The 18,568-nt window shown below is 33.9% G+C and overlaps 1 protein-coding gene and 3 non-coding genes across 4 annotated transcripts; all 4 read left to right on the plus strand.

The window, feature by feature from the left end:
* The first annotated feature begins 9,930 nt into the window (after positions 1–9,930).
* On the plus strand, positions 9,931–13,246 carry EMB2758 (Tetratricopeptide repeat (TPR)-like superfamily protein). The gene is made up of 3 exons (XM_079072436.1): positions 9,931–10,075; positions 10,419–10,529; positions 10,644–13,246. Exons 2-3 carry the CDS (start codon positions 10,504–10,506, stop codon positions 13,072–13,074), a joined length of 2,457 nt encoding a protein of 818 aa, XP_078928562.1. The 5' UTR covers positions 9,931–10,075; positions 10,419–10,503; the 3' UTR covers positions 13,075–13,246.
* A 383-nt stretch (positions 13,247–13,629) lies between these two features.
* On the plus strand, positions 13,630–13,700 carry TRNAG-GCC (transfer RNA glycine (anticodon GCC)). Its single transcript has one exon. It is a non-coding gene; the product is annotated as a tRNA-Gly (tRNA).
* A 1,526-nt stretch (positions 13,701–15,226) lies between these two features.
* Positions 15,227–15,297, plus strand: TRNAG-GCC (transfer RNA glycine (anticodon GCC)). The gene has a single exon. It is a non-coding gene; the product is annotated as a tRNA-Gly (tRNA).
* A 7-nt stretch (positions 15,298–15,304) lies between these two features.
* Positions 15,305–15,396, plus strand: LOC145141498 (small nucleolar RNA snoR114). The gene has a single exon (XR_013722706.1). It is a non-coding gene; the product is annotated as a small nucleolar RNA snoR114 (small nucleolar RNA).
* Positions 15,397–18,568: the final 3,172 nt, after the last annotated feature.

Consider the following 18,568-nt stretch of genomic DNA (forward strand, 5'->3'; position numbering starts at 1 on the left):
AAATGGATTTAAGCACTGTCGACCTGTTATTAGCATTGACGCGACAGATTTATATGGCAAGTACAAGGGAAAGATGATGATTGCAATGGGACTTGATGGTAACAATCAAAATTTTCCTCTAGCATTTGCTAATGTTGAGAATGAGTCATATAGTAGTTGGCATTGGCTTCTTAATCATGTCAAGAAGCATGTGGTAAAAGAACGAGAGGGCATTTATTTAATATCTGATCGTCATAGTGGAATACTAAAGGTTGTTAATGAGCGAGGATCTCCCTGGTTGGAGCCATATAGTTTTCACAAGTATTATTTATTTTATTTCGTTAACCACTTTTATGGTACGATTAATTTATAAATGACATTTGAAAATATTTTTACAGGTATTGTTTGCGACATTTCGTCAACAACTTCCATGACAAGTTTCGTAACTCACAATTGAAAGTTTTAGCTTACCGTGCTGGGAGTCAGAACCAAGTTCGTACGTTCAACTCCATTATGGAAGAAATTGGAAAACTAAATGCACAAGCTCGCCAATGGATCGAGGGGCACTCACTTTGTAGATGGACACTTGCACATGATTGTGGAAAGCGTTATGGATTGCTCACTACAAATATGTCAGAGATTTTCAACAGTGTACTTAAAGGTGCTCGTTTTTTTACCAATCACTTCATGTGTCCAACTTACATTCTATAGATTGGTTCACTACTTTGATGTCAGACGTCTTTTAGGATCAACTGCTCAAGCTAAAGGAGATATGTTTACACCCCATGTGCTTGTAAAAAAAGTAATATCAATGTCAAAAGCTATGCACACAACTTGAAATCATTTAACCGAGCAAAAGGAATTTTAGAGGTGGTGACCTAGAAAGGAAAAAATGTGCAAGTTGTTGATTTGGAGAAAAAATCTTGCACATGTGGTAAGTGGGAGGCATACAAATATCCATGTTCTCATGTATTGAGTGCGTGTGCCTATCTTTCTTTAAATAATAGTCAATATATTCAACAATATTACTCAATTGTTAAGTATTCGGCTACTTAGGCATCTGAGTTTTTCCCGGTTCCTCATGAATCATATTGGCCGGAGACAACTATTCAAGGAATGCTTCCAAATTCAGAGTTAAAACGAAAGGAAAAAGGTCGTCCTCGCTCGACAAGACTACAAAATGGAATGGACATTAAAGATGGGAAAAAATAATCTTTGTGGAACTTGTAGGCAACCTGGTCATTATCAGAATACATGTCCTTCCAGAACAAGAAAAAGATTTGCTGATCCATAATTGTGTTTATTCGAGTAGGATTTCTGAATTTTTTTGGTATTTTATTTTAAATTTATCCACTTTATATTAATAATATATATATTGTTGTAAATAATTGGTGGATGACATAATAATTGGTGCATGGTAAATTTGTCAACATTTCTAACTAGTTACAATTATATGTTAGTAAAATTTGTAGTATAAATACCCCTCCATTGTAAAGAATGAAACACACCAAAAAGTTATAAGAGATATAACTTTCATATTCTCTCTAAATATTCTTTCTTCTCAATTAAAGTTCTTATCAAAGTTTACTAGTTTGGTTTGATTTATAGTTACATTAATTACGCTTAATTCATAACACGTTATCAGCACGAAAGCTTTAATCAAGGTTATTAAACAAGTGGAAAATCACATCTATTTTAATCAAGGTATGTATTACTTATTAAAAACACTATTAATTATAAAAACCTCAATAATATTAAAATAATAATAATACTAATGAATTAACGAAACTTATACATTATGGACATTATGGACTACTAACAATTTTTATTTCTTATACTAACATTTCTTTATGTATTCTAATTTTTATACTAACATTTACATTATGCAACTAACTTTTATTTATGCATACTAACATTTATATTATGCTACTAACTTTTATTTATGCATACTAACATTTATATTATGCTACTAACTTTTATTTGTGCATACTAACATTTAAATTATATTTATTTATACATGTCAATGTTTATTTATATTTTAGATACTCTTCATAATTTTATTTAAACATTTACTAATATTTATTTATGTTTCTAATTAGTAAAGTTATGTATTAGTTATAAGTCTTATTACATGATTTATAAAATACATATACATATATACACAACGGGAATATATATGCAACAGTTATAAACAGCAAAAACAACGGCTATATTTTTTTTACCATAAATAAACATCTTTACCCTGCTTATTTTACCCACAACAAATTTTTCTCTCTTGTATCAAATAAATCAATTTCAAGAAATCAAGCTTCAAGATGATTCATCCTTTTGTGATAATCATGACTATAATAGTCATGTTACTTTTCATCCCAATCCTTAACATCGAAGATAATATGGAATTTCATCTACTTTTAGGCTTGTATGCAATGTCAGCTTTACCGCTTCTTTTTTGTGTAATATTTATTGAAATAAATGGATTTTAATTTTAATTTTAATTTTGTTTAAAATTTATAGTTACATTATGTCCAACATTGCAAAGCTCAAGTTTGCAGCACTTGAAGTTAGTGGGAAAACTATGTGCCATGGATGATAGATGTAAAAATGCATCTTGAATCCATGGGTATCTCAAATACTATATATGAATTTAATAATTGCTTGGCACAAGACAAAGTAAAAGCACAAGTTTTCCTTCATAAACATATTGATGAAATGTTGAGATTTGAATATCTTGATGTTACTGATCCAAGTATTCTCTGGAATCTTTTGAAAGAAAGATTTGATCATCAAAAGGAAGTTATACTTCCAAATGCTAGAGATGAATGGAGAACACTAAGGTTTCAAGACTTCAAGAAAGTAAATGAATACAACTCAGCTTTGTTCAGAATATGTTCACAACTCAAGTATTGTTGACAAGAGGTTACTGATGAAGATATGTTGGAGAAAACTTACTCAACATTTCATGCAACAAACATTACTTTGATGCAACAATATCGGATGCAAAAGTTCACAAGGTATTCTGAACTGAATGCATGTCTGCTCGTTGCAGAGCAAAACAATGAACTCTTAATGAAAAACCATGAATCTCGTCCAACGGGATCAGTAGCACTTCCTGAAGCAAATGCTACAAATATTGATGGTCATCGAAACAATACACGTGGACGAGGGCGAGGTCGTGGTCGAGGGCGAGGCCGTGGCTATTTTAATCGAAACCAAAGCCAAAATCAGAACCATAATTCTGGTCGTGGACAAGGTAATAATCGTGGTCGTGGCCAGAAAAGAAATAATTACCAATATTCACAAAGAAACAATGTCCACACACAAGATAAGGCCAAAGTGGCAAGGCATGACACTGGGACATCACAAAAATCTGATGGTTCATGTTATAGATGTGGTAGCACAGGCCATTGGTCAAGGACCTGTCGCACACCTGCACATCTTTGTCAACTTTATCAAGAGTCCATTAAAGGAAAAGGAAAAGGAAAAGAAGCAAACCTCTATGATAATGTTGAATTCACTCCGCTAAATGTTGCTGATTTCTGCAATGACATAGAAGACATAAACTAAAAAAAAAATCTATTATTGTTCTAGTAAAACTGTTTTTCCTTCGTTTGTTTTTCATGTAATGTCTTTCCTACAATAAATGAAATTTCTTTTTAATAATAATTATGATTATGTTTATTCACTTATTATTCCTTTTATATGTGAAGTTTAATATGAGTCCAACTGGAGCACAACACCAAGAAAAGATTGGAGATCTTTGTATAGCAGATAGTGGTAGTACACATACTATTCTGAAATCAAAGAAATATTTTTCAGAATTAGTACCAACAAAAACAGTCATACATACAATATCAGGTCCTGCAGACTTGATAGAGGGAACCGGGAAATCCCATTTTATATTACCAAATGGTACAAGCTTTTGTATAGAAAATGCCTTATTTTCTCCAAAGTCTAATAGAAACTTATTAAGTTTCAATGACATATATTTCAAAGGATATGACACAAAAACTGTGACCATTGAAAATAAGAAATATATGTATATTATAGACACAAACCATGTGCTTGAAAAACTACCAACACTTGATTCAGGTCTGTATTATACATATATACATATGATTGAATCAAATATGGTAGTCGAAGGAAAACATTGTGATCCTGGGACATTCAGTTTATGGCATGATAGGTTGGGCCACCCAGGATTAACAATGATGCGAAGGATAATTGAGAATACACATGGGCATCCATTGAAGGACCAAAAGTTCCCTCAATCCAATAGCATAAAACCATGTACATCTTGTTCCCTTGGAAAGTTAATTATAAAACACTCTCCAATGAAAGTTGAAAGGGAGTCACCTAGATTTCTAGAAAGAATTCAAGGTGATATATGTGGACCGATTCACCCACCATCTGGACCATTTAGATACTTTATGGTCTTAATAGATGCATCCAGCAAATGGTCTCATGTTTGCCTATTATCAACTCGTAATATGGCATTTGCAAAGTTTCTTGCCCAAATTATTAAATTAAGGGCACATTTCCCTGATTATACTATCAAAAGAGTGAGACTTGATAATGCTGGTGAATTTACTTCACAAGCATTTAATGACTATTGTATGTCTGTAGGAATTGTTGTTAAGCATCCAGTTGCTCATGTACACACACAAAATGGTTTAGCTGAATCACTGATTAAACGTCTCCAGCTAAGAGCTAGACCATTGATAATGAGGACCAACCTTCCTGTTTCTGTTTGGGGCCATGCAATCTTACATGCTGGATCATTGATACGCATGAGACCAAGTTCATATCATGTATATTCTCCACTATAACTTGCTTTCGGTCAAGAGCCAAATATATCCCATTTGAGAATTTTTGGGTGTGCAGTATATGTCCCTATTGCACCACCTCAACGGACAAAAATGGGTCCTCAAAGAAGGTTGGGAATATATGTTGGTTATGAGTCGGTCTCTATTATAAGATATCTTGAACCATTAACAGGTGATGTTTTCACAGCACGCCTAGCAGATTGTCAATTTGATGAGGCAAATTTCCCATCATTAGGTGGAAAAAAGAAGATTCTGGAAAAGGATGTGTCATGGCATGAGCCTACTTTATCATATCTTGACCCTCGCACAAAGCAATGTGACATGGAAGTTCAAAAGATAATGCATTTCCAAGAAATGGCAAATCAATTACCTGATGCATTTACTGACACAAAAAGGGTGACTAAATCATATATACCAGCTGTCAATGTTCCAGCTCGAATTGACATTCCACATGGACAATCTGATGATAAAGTCACTCAAGAGTCTAAAACACGCCTGAAGCGTGGAAGGCCATTTGGTTCTAAGGATAAGAACCCACGAAAAAGAAGAGGAGCAGAAAATGCACTAGATCACGATGAAAGTGTTCCTGGAGAAACACGAATTATTCAAATTCCCCCAGGAAAGGAGGATGATGCATTAAATTATGGTTAGACAAATAGAATATGTGACCAAAATGAAACTAACAATATAAGTGCAATATTTTCTTATTCAGTTGCATGTGATATTATGAATGATGATCCCGAACCACAATCTGTCATTGAATGTCAAAGAAGAAATGATTGGGCTAAATGGAAGGAAGTTATGCAAGTTGAATTAAATTCTCTTAACAAGAGAAAGGTTTTTGGGAACATTATCCTCACACCTGAAGTTGTGAAACCATTAGGATATAGATGGATCTTCGTACGAAAAAGAAATGAGAAAGACGAAATTGTAAGATACAAGGCCAGGCTTGTTGCTCAAGGTTTCTCTCAGAGACCTGGAATTGATTATGAAGAAACTTATTCACCGGTAATGGATGCAACCACTTTCAGATATTTAATCAACTTGGCAGTATCTAAAAATTTAGAGATGCGTCTTATGGATGTTGTTATAGCTTACTTGTATGGATCACTTGATAGTGATATCTATATGAAAATCCCTGAAGGATTTAAAATGCCTGAAGCATTAAGTGCAAAACCCAAAGAAATGTACTCTATAAAATTACAATGATCTTTGTATGGGTTAAAACAATTTGGGCGCATGTGGTACAATCGTTTGAGCGATTATTTGACAAGTAAAGGTTATAAAAATAACACTATTTGTTCATGTGTATTTATTAAGAAAACAACATCTGGATATGTGATCATAGCAGTCTATGTTGATGATCTAAACATCATTGGAACGAATAAAGAAATCCTTGAAGTGATTGAACTTTTAAAGAAAGAGTTTGAAATGAAAGATCTTGGAAAAACCAAATATTGTCTTGGTGTACAGATTGAGCATATGCCTAACGGAATACTCATACATCAATCAAATTACACAGAAAGAGTCTTGAGACGTTTCAATATGGACAATGCTAATCCTTTAAGCACTCCAATGGTTGTTAGATCATTAAATATTGACAAGGATCCATTTCGTCCATGCGAAGAAAATGAAGAAGTCCTTGGTCCAGAAGTACCATACCTTAATGCAATTGGAACTCTTATGTATCTTACCAATTGTACTAGACCTAACATTTCTTTCGCTGTAAACTTGCTAGCAAGATTTAGTTCAGCCCCAACAAAAAGACATTGGAATGGAATCAAACATATTTTTCGATACCTTCGAGGAACTAGTGATTTAGGGTTATTTTATCCTAACAATTCAAAAGAAAGCTTAATTGGTTATGCAGATGCAGGTTATTTGTCTGATCCTCATAAAGCTAGATCTCAAACTGGATACGTATTCATGAATGGAGGTACCGCAATTTCCTGGCGTTCTCAAAAGCAAACACTTGTTGCCACATCCTCAAATCATGCTGAAGTAATTGCACTAAATGAAGCTAGTAGAGAATGTACATGGTTGAGATCAATGACACATCTAGTTTTAACTTCATGTGGACTTGAAAAAGATATAGGTCCAACTTTAATATACGAAGATAACTCAGCATGTGTTACTCAAATGAAAGAAGGATATATCAAGAGCGACAGGACAAAACATATACCTCCAAAGTTTTTCGAGTACACTCAAGAGCTTATAAAGAACCATAAAGTTGAAATCAAATATGTTCAATCCAGTAACAATGCAGCAGACCTTTTTACGAAGGCACTTCCTACTGTAATCTTCAGGAAACATGTCCATGGCATCGGAATGCGACATGTGCATAAAATATAATGTGACAGATGTCTAAATAAGGGGGAGTCAACTATACACTGCACTCTTTTTCCCTTCGCTAAAGTTTTTTCCCACTGGGTTTTCTTTAGCAAGGTTTTTAATGAGGCAGTACGTCAAAGTTGAACGCTAAAATGATGTCATCCAAGGGGGAGTGTTGTAAATAATTGGTGGTGTTGTAAATAATTGGTGGATGACATAATAATTGGTGCATGGTAAATTTGTCAACATTTCTAACTAGTTACAATTATATGTTAGTGAAATTTATAGTATAAATACCTCTCCATTGTAAAGAATGAAACACACCAAAAAGTTATAAGAGATATAACTTTCATATTCTCTATAAATATTCTTTCTTCTCAATTAAAGTTCTTATCAAAGTTTACTAGTTTTGTTTGATTTATAGTTACATTAATTACGCTTAATTCATAACATATATATATATATATATATATATATATATATATATATATATATATATATATATTAATTTAGGTTACATTTACTCGATATGTTTTGAATACATTTCATTTTTTAATATTTATAAAACTTTCACTTTATTATTTTTAACTATTAATTTTAATGTCGTCTCATATCATTTTGTGTCATTATCTATCTCGAAAGCTAAAAAAAAGGTGTTACTTTTTGCACTATGATCTACTAATATAAATAAAGAATAGTGACATGTGGTTGTGGACACAATATAGTGGTTAGCAAACAATGAATTAGTCGAAGACAATTTATTTATTTATTTGTGAAATATAGATTTTCTACACTACGATTTGAGTTTGTTATATTGTATGAAACTAGGTTCCAATCCGTGGAAACCACGAGATAAAAAAGAAAAATAATATTGATAATTAAAAATGGTGATGAAAAATCAAAGATTTATAAGATTTTAATAAATAAATAAGATATAATTAAAAATGTTGTCGGTTAGGTTATTATTATTATTATTATTATTGTTATTATTATTATTATTTGCTAATTTGGTTTAACTAATAGTGTGTTGTCGTTTAGTTTAAAAAGGAACTTATTTTGCTAATTTGCGTTAACTAATAGGTTGTTGCTAGTTTGGATTAAAAAACCGTATGTTGGTATGCTTAAAAATATAAATAAATAAATAAGTTAATTTTTATTTTATATACTTTTTATTAAGAATTGGTAAAAAAGAATTGGAAAATATATCTACCAATATAAATATTGAAAATTTAGCTCCAATCAAATCCAACAACATTTTTAACAAAGAGCATAAACGGAGGTAGCATCAATTGTGGTATGAATTCAAGAATTGGTTGAAAAGATGATGATGAAGCCTCATCAGATTGTTTATAAAGACCTTAAACAACCTCAAAGGAACATAACCTCCTCCAGAAGAATCATTAATCCCATATTCTTGTCCATATTGTGCGTTTTAAATACCTTGTTGCTTGCAATTTTCAAAATATCGGCAAATAAATTGTGCTTTTTACAAAACTCAGAGAATTTTCACAGCTTTCACTTTGTAGTTTTGTAGTGATCAACATGTACTTCGATTAAGTTTTGGCAATGAAATATAGCTTGCAAACAGTAATTCAGAAAACTGATTAGTTAAGTTAAAGTTTGGGTTTAATCAGAACTTAGAATTTAGAACTTGAATAACCGATTTGCTTGCTAAGAACCTGCCAAACCAGATAATTTTTCAGATGAGAAATGCTAAGTACCTTCATGAACCAGAAGTAATCCAAATAAACACAAAGCAATTAAAAAAAGATCGGTACAAAACAAATAAAATATATGTGGAACTCTTGAACCAATACATTGCCCTCGTTGTACATCTTCTTGATTTGATACATATATACTTCATTTTCTTGCTCTGAACCCTAAAAGTAATACCTTAGCACCGATCGACAAAAGATGTCGAACCCAAAAACCTACTGATTAAAACATTCAGTACATGTAGAACACGCAAAAAAAATAAAAAATAAAAAAATAATCCCTTTCGGAAGCGGAATGGATCGATTTGTGGAAGAACAAAATAATTTTCAATTTTAGGGAATGAATCTTGGTGAGTTGGGAGAAATATTGTGACATTACATTCATCATTTATGCAGATCTTGTTAATCAAGACGAAATTTCGGTAAACTGGGAGCTGATTTCTAGGGTTGAAGTTAAAAATCTAACTTGTTTCCGCTTTGTGCAGGAATGAGATTGGACAGATTGAGTATTTGGTAAAAAAAAACTTTGAGCGAGATTATAAATAGGATTATTAATCGGATATATGGTTAGAAGGGCAAATTTGGAACTCTACTTTGAAAACATATGGGTTAAGGAGATGAATGGTGGCAAAAACTAAAAGGTTTCTAGCCCAGCGGTATTGGGTGTTGCCATCCCTCCTAGAGGTTGAGGGTTCAAGTCTCATTGGAGACATAGGTGGTATTAGGAGTAGTGTAGATTTGCTGTTCTAAAAAAAAGGGTAACAAAAATGAATTCTTTTATTAAGATAGAGATATAACTTTTTAAAAATAAAGAAAATAAATATTTTTGTAGAAAATTTAAATTTGGAGAAATATCTATTACAATTAAAAACTAATACTTTGAATGTTATTCGTAATATGAATTTTTTAACGTAAAAGATTAAGAAAAACAACATTTTAAACCCACTATAAAGTAAATCACATTGTTTTGGTAATTAAATTAGAAAGTACAAGGGTTTTGTAAATAAAAATTCAAAATACCATGGTCAAGATAAAAACTCGACCTTTCCCCACTTTCTTTGTCAGAAACTATAAAACGGGCCTAACACTTTATTTCTTCCTTTATTTTCTCCCGGCCTTTTTCCCGCATAACCCAAGAAATCGCGCTGCATCGCCATCCATCTTCTCCGTTCGTCGTTGCATTAATTTTCCATCGCCGACGCCGTCCATCTTTTCGGAGGAAGTCAGGTAAACACCCCCTTTCTCCCACGAAATCTCTGCTGGACCCCATTTTGTATTTAGTTAGGTGTTTCTTTGAGCCGAAAACCAATTTGTCAACATACATGAACCGGTAACTCATAAATCTTAGAATGAAATAACCGGAAAAACTATGAGTTGTTCTAGAAACGGCATATGACAACAAATTAAGTGTTCTACCAGGTACAAGCTATGCTTTCTTTATAAAGATATACCCTTGCTTTGCATTGCATACAAGGTGTTTGACAAAACTCCTGAGTGAGTTTTGTGTGTAATTTTACCTGTCATTCCTCTTTCTGTTACACATTGCTCATTAATTACACAAAACTTACAGGACAATCACTATCCAAAGGCTAAGATTTCTATATCGGTGTTGAAAGAGTTGTATATTCTATATAGTGCCCTCAGCCATTCTTTCGATGCTCAGGCTTCTAATTGGAGGTAGGTAAGACACAAAGACTCTTTATTCTTGTCATACATCATCATCTCATCTTCTCATGTTATTATAATCTTTTGATTTCATTTTTTCCTACTTACAGATCTTATTTTTCTCTACCAGATTTCTGCCAAATCACAAAAGCAACTACTTTCCAAACATTCTTTCTTCTGGGCGATTTCTTCATACCCAAACTTCATCAGATGACAGCTGGACCAATAACAATAATAGAGAGCTTAATATCGACCTTCTATTTCACTCATGCACAAAAACCCACCTTGCAAAACGCCTTCACGCATTACTTATCGTATTGGGAAAAGTCCAAAGTCTCTTCATTTCCACAAGACTTGTCAATCTTTACGCCAATCTTGGTAACATCTCTTTATCTCAACAAACTTTTGATCAAATCCCACAAAAAGATGTTTACACTTGGAACTCCATGATATCTGCATATGTTCACAATGGTGCGCATACTGATGCTATCACTTGTTTATACAAAATGTTGACTTTTGAAGTCAAACCTGATTTTTACACATTCCCCCCTGTGATAAAAGCATGTCGTGATATAAATAATGGAAAAAGGATTCACGCATGGATATCAAAAACAGGGTTGGAATGGGATGTCTTTGTAGCTGCTTCTTTGGTTCATATGTATTGTCGTTTTGGTATCTTTGATGCTGCTTATGGGATATTCACAAATATGCCCTTTCGAGACATGGGTTGTTGGAATGCGATAATTTCAGGGTTTTGTCAAAATGGAAAAGGCAAAAAGGCGTTAGAAATCTTGGATGAGATGAAATTTGAAGGGATTAAATTGGATTCTGTTACAGTTTCAACTGTTCTTCCCATTTGTGCACAAATGGATGATATGTCACAAGGAAGATTAATCCATTTGTATGTCATAAAACACGGACTCGAATCCGATCTTTTTGTTGGAAACGCGTTTATAAATTTCTACGCGAAATTCGGTGAACTTGAAAATTCTCAAAAGTTTTTCGATAATTTGGTGACTCGAGATTTGGTATCATGGAATTCAATTATATCCGCGTACGAGCAAAATGGAAATCCGGATCGCGCACTTTGGTTCTTCCGTGAGATGCAAAAAGACGGATTCGCCCCTGACTTATTGACATTAGTAAGTGTTGCTTCGAGTATCGCGCAGTCTAGGGACACTCGAGGTAGCAAAAGTGTCCATAGTTTTATCCTAAGAAGATTTTGGTTTGTAAAAGATGTTATAATCGGGAACGCGGTGGTTGACATGTACGCGAAATTGGGAAATGTCGAAAACGCCCGTGAACTTTTCGAAAGAATTTTGATTAAAGACGTTGTTTCTTGGAACACGATGATTACGGGGTATGGGCAAAACGGTCTTGCAAGTGACGCCATTGAAGTGTTTCAAAATATGGTGGAAAAAAATTTCGTAACCCCAAATCAAGGAACCTGGGCGAGTATAATTCCGGCTTATGCCCTTATCGGAGCGTTAAAAGAAGGGCAAAAAAGTCATTCGAACGTATTAAAAACCGGATTAATTCTCGACCTTTATATCGGGACATGTTTAATCGATTTCTATGGAAAATGTGGAAAAGTGAAAGACGCGATGTTGTTATTTGATGAAGTCCCTAAAACGAATTCGGTCCCATGGAACGCGGTTATCTCGTGTTTAGGTATCCATGGACACGGTGAAACGTGTTTGAAACTTTTTGAAAATATGATCGAGAGTGGGGCCCACCCGGACGCGATAACTTTCATTTCGTTATTATCCGCTTGCAGTCATTCGGGGTTAATCGAACAAGGCGAGCAGTGTTTCAACGCGATGGAAAAAGATTATGGGATTAAACCGGGGTTGAAGCATTACGGGTGTTATGTCGATATGTTAGGTAGAGCCGGGGAGTTAGAAAAAGCGTATGATTTTATAAAATCTATGCCTTTAACACCCGATGCGTCCGTTTGGGGTGCGCTTTTAGGCGCGTGTAGGATTTACGGGAATACCGATTTGGGAAAGGTGGTTTCGGATAAGTTATTGGAAGTTGATGAGGGAAATGTTGGATATTATGTTTTGTTATCGAATATATACGCGAATGCGGGAAAATGGGAAGGGGTGAATAGGGTTAGGTTAATGGCTAATGAAAAGGGGTTGAAGAAGACGCCCGGGTGGAGTTCGGTTGAAATCGATAAGAGAATGGAAGTTTTTTATACGGGGAATTATTCGCATTCGAAATGTGATGAAATATATAAAGAATTGGAGGATTTGATGATGAAGATTAAGGTTATCGGTTATGTTCCGGATTATAGCTTTGTGTTGCAAGATGTTGAAGAGGATGAAAAGGAGCGGATTCTTATGAGTCATAGTGAGAGATTGGCGATTGCGTATGGGATTATTAGTACGCCACCTAAGACGGTTATTAGAATTTTTAAGAATTTACGAGTGTGTGGGGATTGTCATAATGCTACTAAGTTTATATCGAAAGTTACCGAAAGGGAGATTGTTGTTAGGGATTCTAATCGGTTTCATAATTTTAAAGATGGTGTTTGTTCTTGTGGTGATTATTGGTAGTTTCAGGGTGGATGGGTATCAGTCTGTCTGTCATCTAGTGGGTCATTGTGTATCTGACAAGACATTTAAGATTATAAATAGTATTTATTACTTAAAGTTTGAGATCATAAGGTGTAACATGAAAAGATTGTGAACTTGGTATGATTAATTTTATTTTCTAGTATTGTGCTAATTTAGCCTTTTGTTTTCTTAATTCAAAGTTCAAAGTATAGGTAGTACAGTTTTATTGCTTTCTTTTAATTTTTAATGTATTGTTTCATCTCTCGTCATGGTCAAATAAAACTGTATATGGGATGTTGGATTCTTCAATTCTTTTTGTTTTACCTGTCTTTATATGTATTTAGTTATTTTTGTTTGTTTGATTTGAATTGTGGGCAAATAAAAAAAAGTTCAACATTAATTTGGCATCTACAAGGAGAAAATGGGCATTTATTCTTAGTCTTGAAAAAGAATATTTATTCATATTTGATGGAGATTCTGCAAGACTGCGACTATAAAAGTTGACTTATGGTTGTTTTGAGCTATATTTATTATATTTCGCAAACATAAACAAAAGCACCAGTGGTCTAGTGGTAGAATAGTACCCTGCCACGGTACAGACCCGGGTTCGATTCCCGGCTGGTGCATTACGTGAGCTGTGATGTTTCGTGCCCTTTCTGGTGGATGGTTCCATCAACTTATCTGATCTTCAAGAGAAGATATTCGAGGCGTTACTGAGCTCTTTTTTTTATTCTTCCATTTTTTCTTTGGTGTTAACGAATAGGAAGTCATCATTGCCTCTATTTGTACCTTTATAATAGTTAGTGGGATTAATATACTGATAAAGAATATATTATTTTATAATTATAATATTAAAATATGTTTTTAGTGTAGGTTTTACACAAAAATAGTATAAGATATAGTGTCCATGTTAGAATTGGTCTTGGTGATCCAGATGGGAAGTTTTGAACTCACAAGTCACAACTTTATCAACCGATGAAGAAAACTCAATCAACCACCGAGATAGAAATTAAACTATGCTTACCAAATTTTCATATTTTCCTTGATGACTTGCTACAAAAACATGTATTTTGCAGTTTGTTTTAATTGACAAAGTTTAACGCGTATATGTGTATAGGTTGAAAGTATGATGCCTAAATAAATAATTTCACTTTTTTGGGATTCAAGCATGAGATCTTCAAGTAAAAGAATGTATGGCGTGGAATGCTATTCGGATGACATGACTCTATGTAAGGAGTGTGTGTAGGAATTAAGTTGAACTCAAAAGATAATATAATATCTAAAGTAACTCTTTAACAAAGTATAATGCTTTTAAGAGAAATCATTGGGCATGCATGCCTATAGTTGACCAAGAGGTGTGTTCTCTGACAAGAGGATTATAAATAGGAAGGTACATAAATATGCCATTTGATAGTTGGAATTCACGGAGTGTATATAGTTTTGAAAAGAATAAATATCAAACGAACAAAGTACGATGACCGAATTGTAAAACTTTTGTAAAATACTAAAGCAAGATCCTAGGTACAACAATATATGTTCATTCAATTATTCTTATTAGTCAATAAATCTAGAAATATATTCAATTAAGACGCCATGTAGGAAGTGTATGTTGGGATTATGTCTAGTTTTATTGTTTCCTTTGATATTTCTTTTTAGCATTGGCGTTAATGTAATCTTTCATCCCCCATTGATAGTTTAGGCCTTGCCAATTGCCATCTTATGATGGTCTTTTTTTTTTTTTTTTTTTTTTTTAACGGACCATCTTATTATGATCTAATATTACGTACATTGGTATCTTGTATTTTTTTTTTTTTTTCATCTTGTTTTAAGTTATTCTTTAATTCCTTTTGTTTGTTTGATTTATTCTGTGGCCAAATAAACAATCAGTTTTAATTAACATCTAAAATGGGAAATGGGTATTTATTCTTATTTAATATTGTAAGCAAAGAGTCTTTGTTCATATAACCCTTAATCAATACAACATTTGATGAAAAATAAAAGTAGACACATGGACCATGGACCATCGTTTTGTTTCACTGTTTGGTTGTGTGTTAGCTTGGAATTTAAAGAGAAAATAATTGTAGTTTTAAATGGCCATCATCTGGATTCTTCTATAAAACATATTTTTTAGTTGATAAACCATAACATAAAAGCACCAGTGGTCTAGTAGTAGAATAATACCCTGCCACGGTACAGACCCGGGTTCGATTCCCGGCTGGTGCATTTTCAAGAGCTGTGATGTTTCATGCCTTACTGGTGGAGGGGTCCATCAGTCTTGTCTGATATTTAAGTGAGGACATTATAATAGGCCTATCTGAGCTCTTGTATTTTTATTTTTCCATTGATGAAGTTATTACACTCCTTTAATACCAAAAAGATTCGTTAATTTTTATTTCCTCATGGGCAAGTTCATGAAATTGTTATCTGATGAACACATTTGTATGTAGCACCTTTGGACTACATGCTGACAATATAACCATCCCCATTGATTGCTGGATGTGCATCAACTTCTCTCAAAACTTGTTCCAACAATGTTGCCTTATACTTCACATGATTTTGATGAAAAGATTAGATGTGTCGGATCGAAAAAGGAAGCATTACAGGTAGTATGTAGATTTGCTAGGTAGGGCAAGAGAGTTAGAAGGAAAAAAAATGTATGATTTTACAAAATGGATGCCCTTTAAAACCTGACGCCTCTATTTGGGGTGCACTTCTTGGTGTGTGTAGGATTTATATATAGAAATACCAATTTGGGTAAGGTAGTTTCGGATAAATTATTGGAAATTGATTCGGGTAACTTTGGGTATTATGTTTTGTTTTCAAATATATATGCAATTGTGGGTAATTAAATAGGAAAGGGTGAATACGGTTGGATTAATGCTAATGAAAAGGATTGAAGAAGATGTCCCGGTGGATTTAGGTTGAAATATATAACAAATGGAAGTTTTTTATATCGTAAGTATTCACATCCTCAATGTGATGCAATATATGAAGTGTTGGAGGATTTAATTAATGGCGATTATTGTGTATGTTCCGAATTATACTTATTTGTTACAACTTACAAGATGTTGAGGAGGATGAAAATGAGAGTTTTCTTATGACTCATAGTGAGAGATTAGCGATTGAGTATGAGATTATTGAAACGCCACCTTGGAGGATGTAAGAATCATTAAGAATTTGTGGGTATATGTGGATTGTCATAGTGCTACTAAGTATATATAGATTGTTGGTAATTTTAGTGTCACCATGTCATTTTATGTAACTGGAATTAGCATGTGAGCTATGGGGCTTCTTAATTTGTTTTCTAATATGTGTACGGGTTGGTGCGGAGTGCACGCATGTATAAGATCAAATTAGTAGCCGGTTCGACGACTAGTCAGGGGTCCGGGGGGCAGCGCCCCTGCGTCCGGGGTTTCCAAAGGGGCAGCGCCCCTTTGGCGGGGTCTAGGGGTAGCGCCCCTAGCGGGGTCCAAGGGGCAGCGCCCCAAAAGCTCTCCGAATTTTACATATGGGTACATAGTGGGTTATTCTGATTCTTGAGGGTGATTATGGTAAAACTAACAAAACTTGTTAGTTTTGGTAACCCTAAATCCTCATTAAAATTCGGATTACCCTGACTTGTTTCCAAAGGAACCCATAGCGGCCCAACCCTAATGAAACCCTAATATCGTTTATTATATAAACGACTCTTCTTTTCAGAAGAGGGATACGATCTTAAGCTCTCGTTTTCAATATACTTTCACAGAATCCTCTAGCATATTGGCTTACGATTTCTGTGCCTAGAATCGTGAGTGTCCACTTGGATTATCCTAGGCTGAATTTATTGTAACCCAGACATAGGGTAGAAATATCAGTTCGGAAAGTGATATCACGATCCAAGTTGGTATCCAGATCTCCACCACAAACCCTAAATTTCCCTACATAGATTATTGTTAGATAATAAGTATCCTAATCGATATCATAAATTTAAGGATGGTGTATGTTCTTGTGGTGATTACTGGTAATTTCAGTATGAATTGGGCTTTTATATCAGCCACTTAGCGATTACTAGTAATTTTCACTATGTACCTGATTTACATCTCATATCGAAGATCATAAATAGTACTTATCACTTAAAGTTTTAAAGATTGTGAATCGGTTGTGACTAAATTTATTTTGTAGTATCGGGCTATTTTACCTAGTTGTTTTCTTTGTTCAAAGTTTATGTATAGTTTTATTATTTCCTTTTATTTTTATGTTTAGTGTAGGTGACAATGTATTGTTTCATCTCTCATTATTAGTTTACGCTTGCGGCTTGACATTCTATTATGACCAATTAAATTGTGCATGGGCATGTTGGATTCTTTAGTTTTTTTTTGTGTGTTTGATTTAAATTGTGGACAAATAAACAGTCGGTTTGGTTTTTATTTGGCATCAGAAGGGAGAAACATGTATTACTCTATCTCTATTTAGTCTTGAAAATAAAGTGTCTTTATTCAATAGCACTTTCCCTATACAACATTTGATGAAAAAAAAGTAGGCCATCAGTGTTGTTGCATTCTCGCTTGCAATTTAAAAAGGTTATTTTCTGCTAATATGGTCGTTTTGGGTGTTAGCTTTTACAGTTGACGATAACAAACACAAAAATGAAGGGTCCATTAGCTTTGTCTGATCTCAAATGCTGAGTTATGTTTTTTTTTCTTTCTTTATACCTCAGCTAATCTGTGTACACAAAAATGAAGGCATAGTAGCTAAGAAAAACAAACTAATAACATCAATTTCATTTCAACAAGCTGAAAACTTATTGTTGGGTATTATTGTGTTGCGTCATGGGCTTGTTTTGTATATCCGGATTGGGCCTGTCCATCCGCGATTATCTAGTAGGGTTAGACTATATATAATGCATGCATGTATGCATTAGATACCATCTTGATTATCGTTAATTATCATTTTGTAAACCTAAGCACCTCTACAGTCGAAGTTCTTAATCGAGCTCTTCTGAGGTGTTGAAGTTTTAATCATACGACATATTCAAAGCCATTCTTGTGTTCATAATTACGTTCTTAATTGTTTGTCTGCATAGAATCTATCGATCCTAATAGAACGTTGTTCTAACAATTGGTATCAGAGCAGGAGACTGTGTGATCAATACACATTCCTTCTGTGTTAAGAATTCTTTAGGGTTTCCGCTTTTATCGAATATAAAAGAAGCCGTCTTCTTTCTGTCGACGGTAACTCTGTTTTCTGATAAAACCCTAATCTCAAGTTTACAGGTCTGATTCTAGCGGCTCACCATGTCTCACGAAGATTCTCAGACAAATCCCATCAACATCTCTAACATCATTGGATCCACTACAAGGATTCCCATTCTTTACACTCAAGATTATGAAGTATGGGCGCATCACTTTGAAGATTATGTGGTCGGATCTGAAGATAATGATTATCTCATTTGGGAAGCCATCACGCTTGGGCCGTTTGTTCATTCTGGAACGAACACAACTGTTAAGACCCAAAA

Source organism: Lactuca virosa, chromosome 9, assembly GCF_052849685.1.
Source record: "Lactuca virosa cultivar CGN04683 chromosome 9, Lactuca_virosa_CGN04683_v6, whole genome shotgun sequence".
Taxonomy (NCBI): domain Eukaryota; kingdom Viridiplantae; phylum Streptophyta; class Magnoliopsida; order Asterales; family Asteraceae; genus Lactuca; species Lactuca virosa.

Excerpts from the sequence above, each read along its gene's own strand:
- EMB2758 (XM_079072436.1), top strand. The coding sequence starts at position 10,504 with ATGCTCAGGCTTCTAATTGGAGGTAG. Across the intron at positions 10,530-10,643 it reads AGGCTTCTAATTGGAGGTAG|ATTTCTGCCAAATCACAAAA; the intron begins GTAAGACACAAA and ends TTTCTCTACCAG.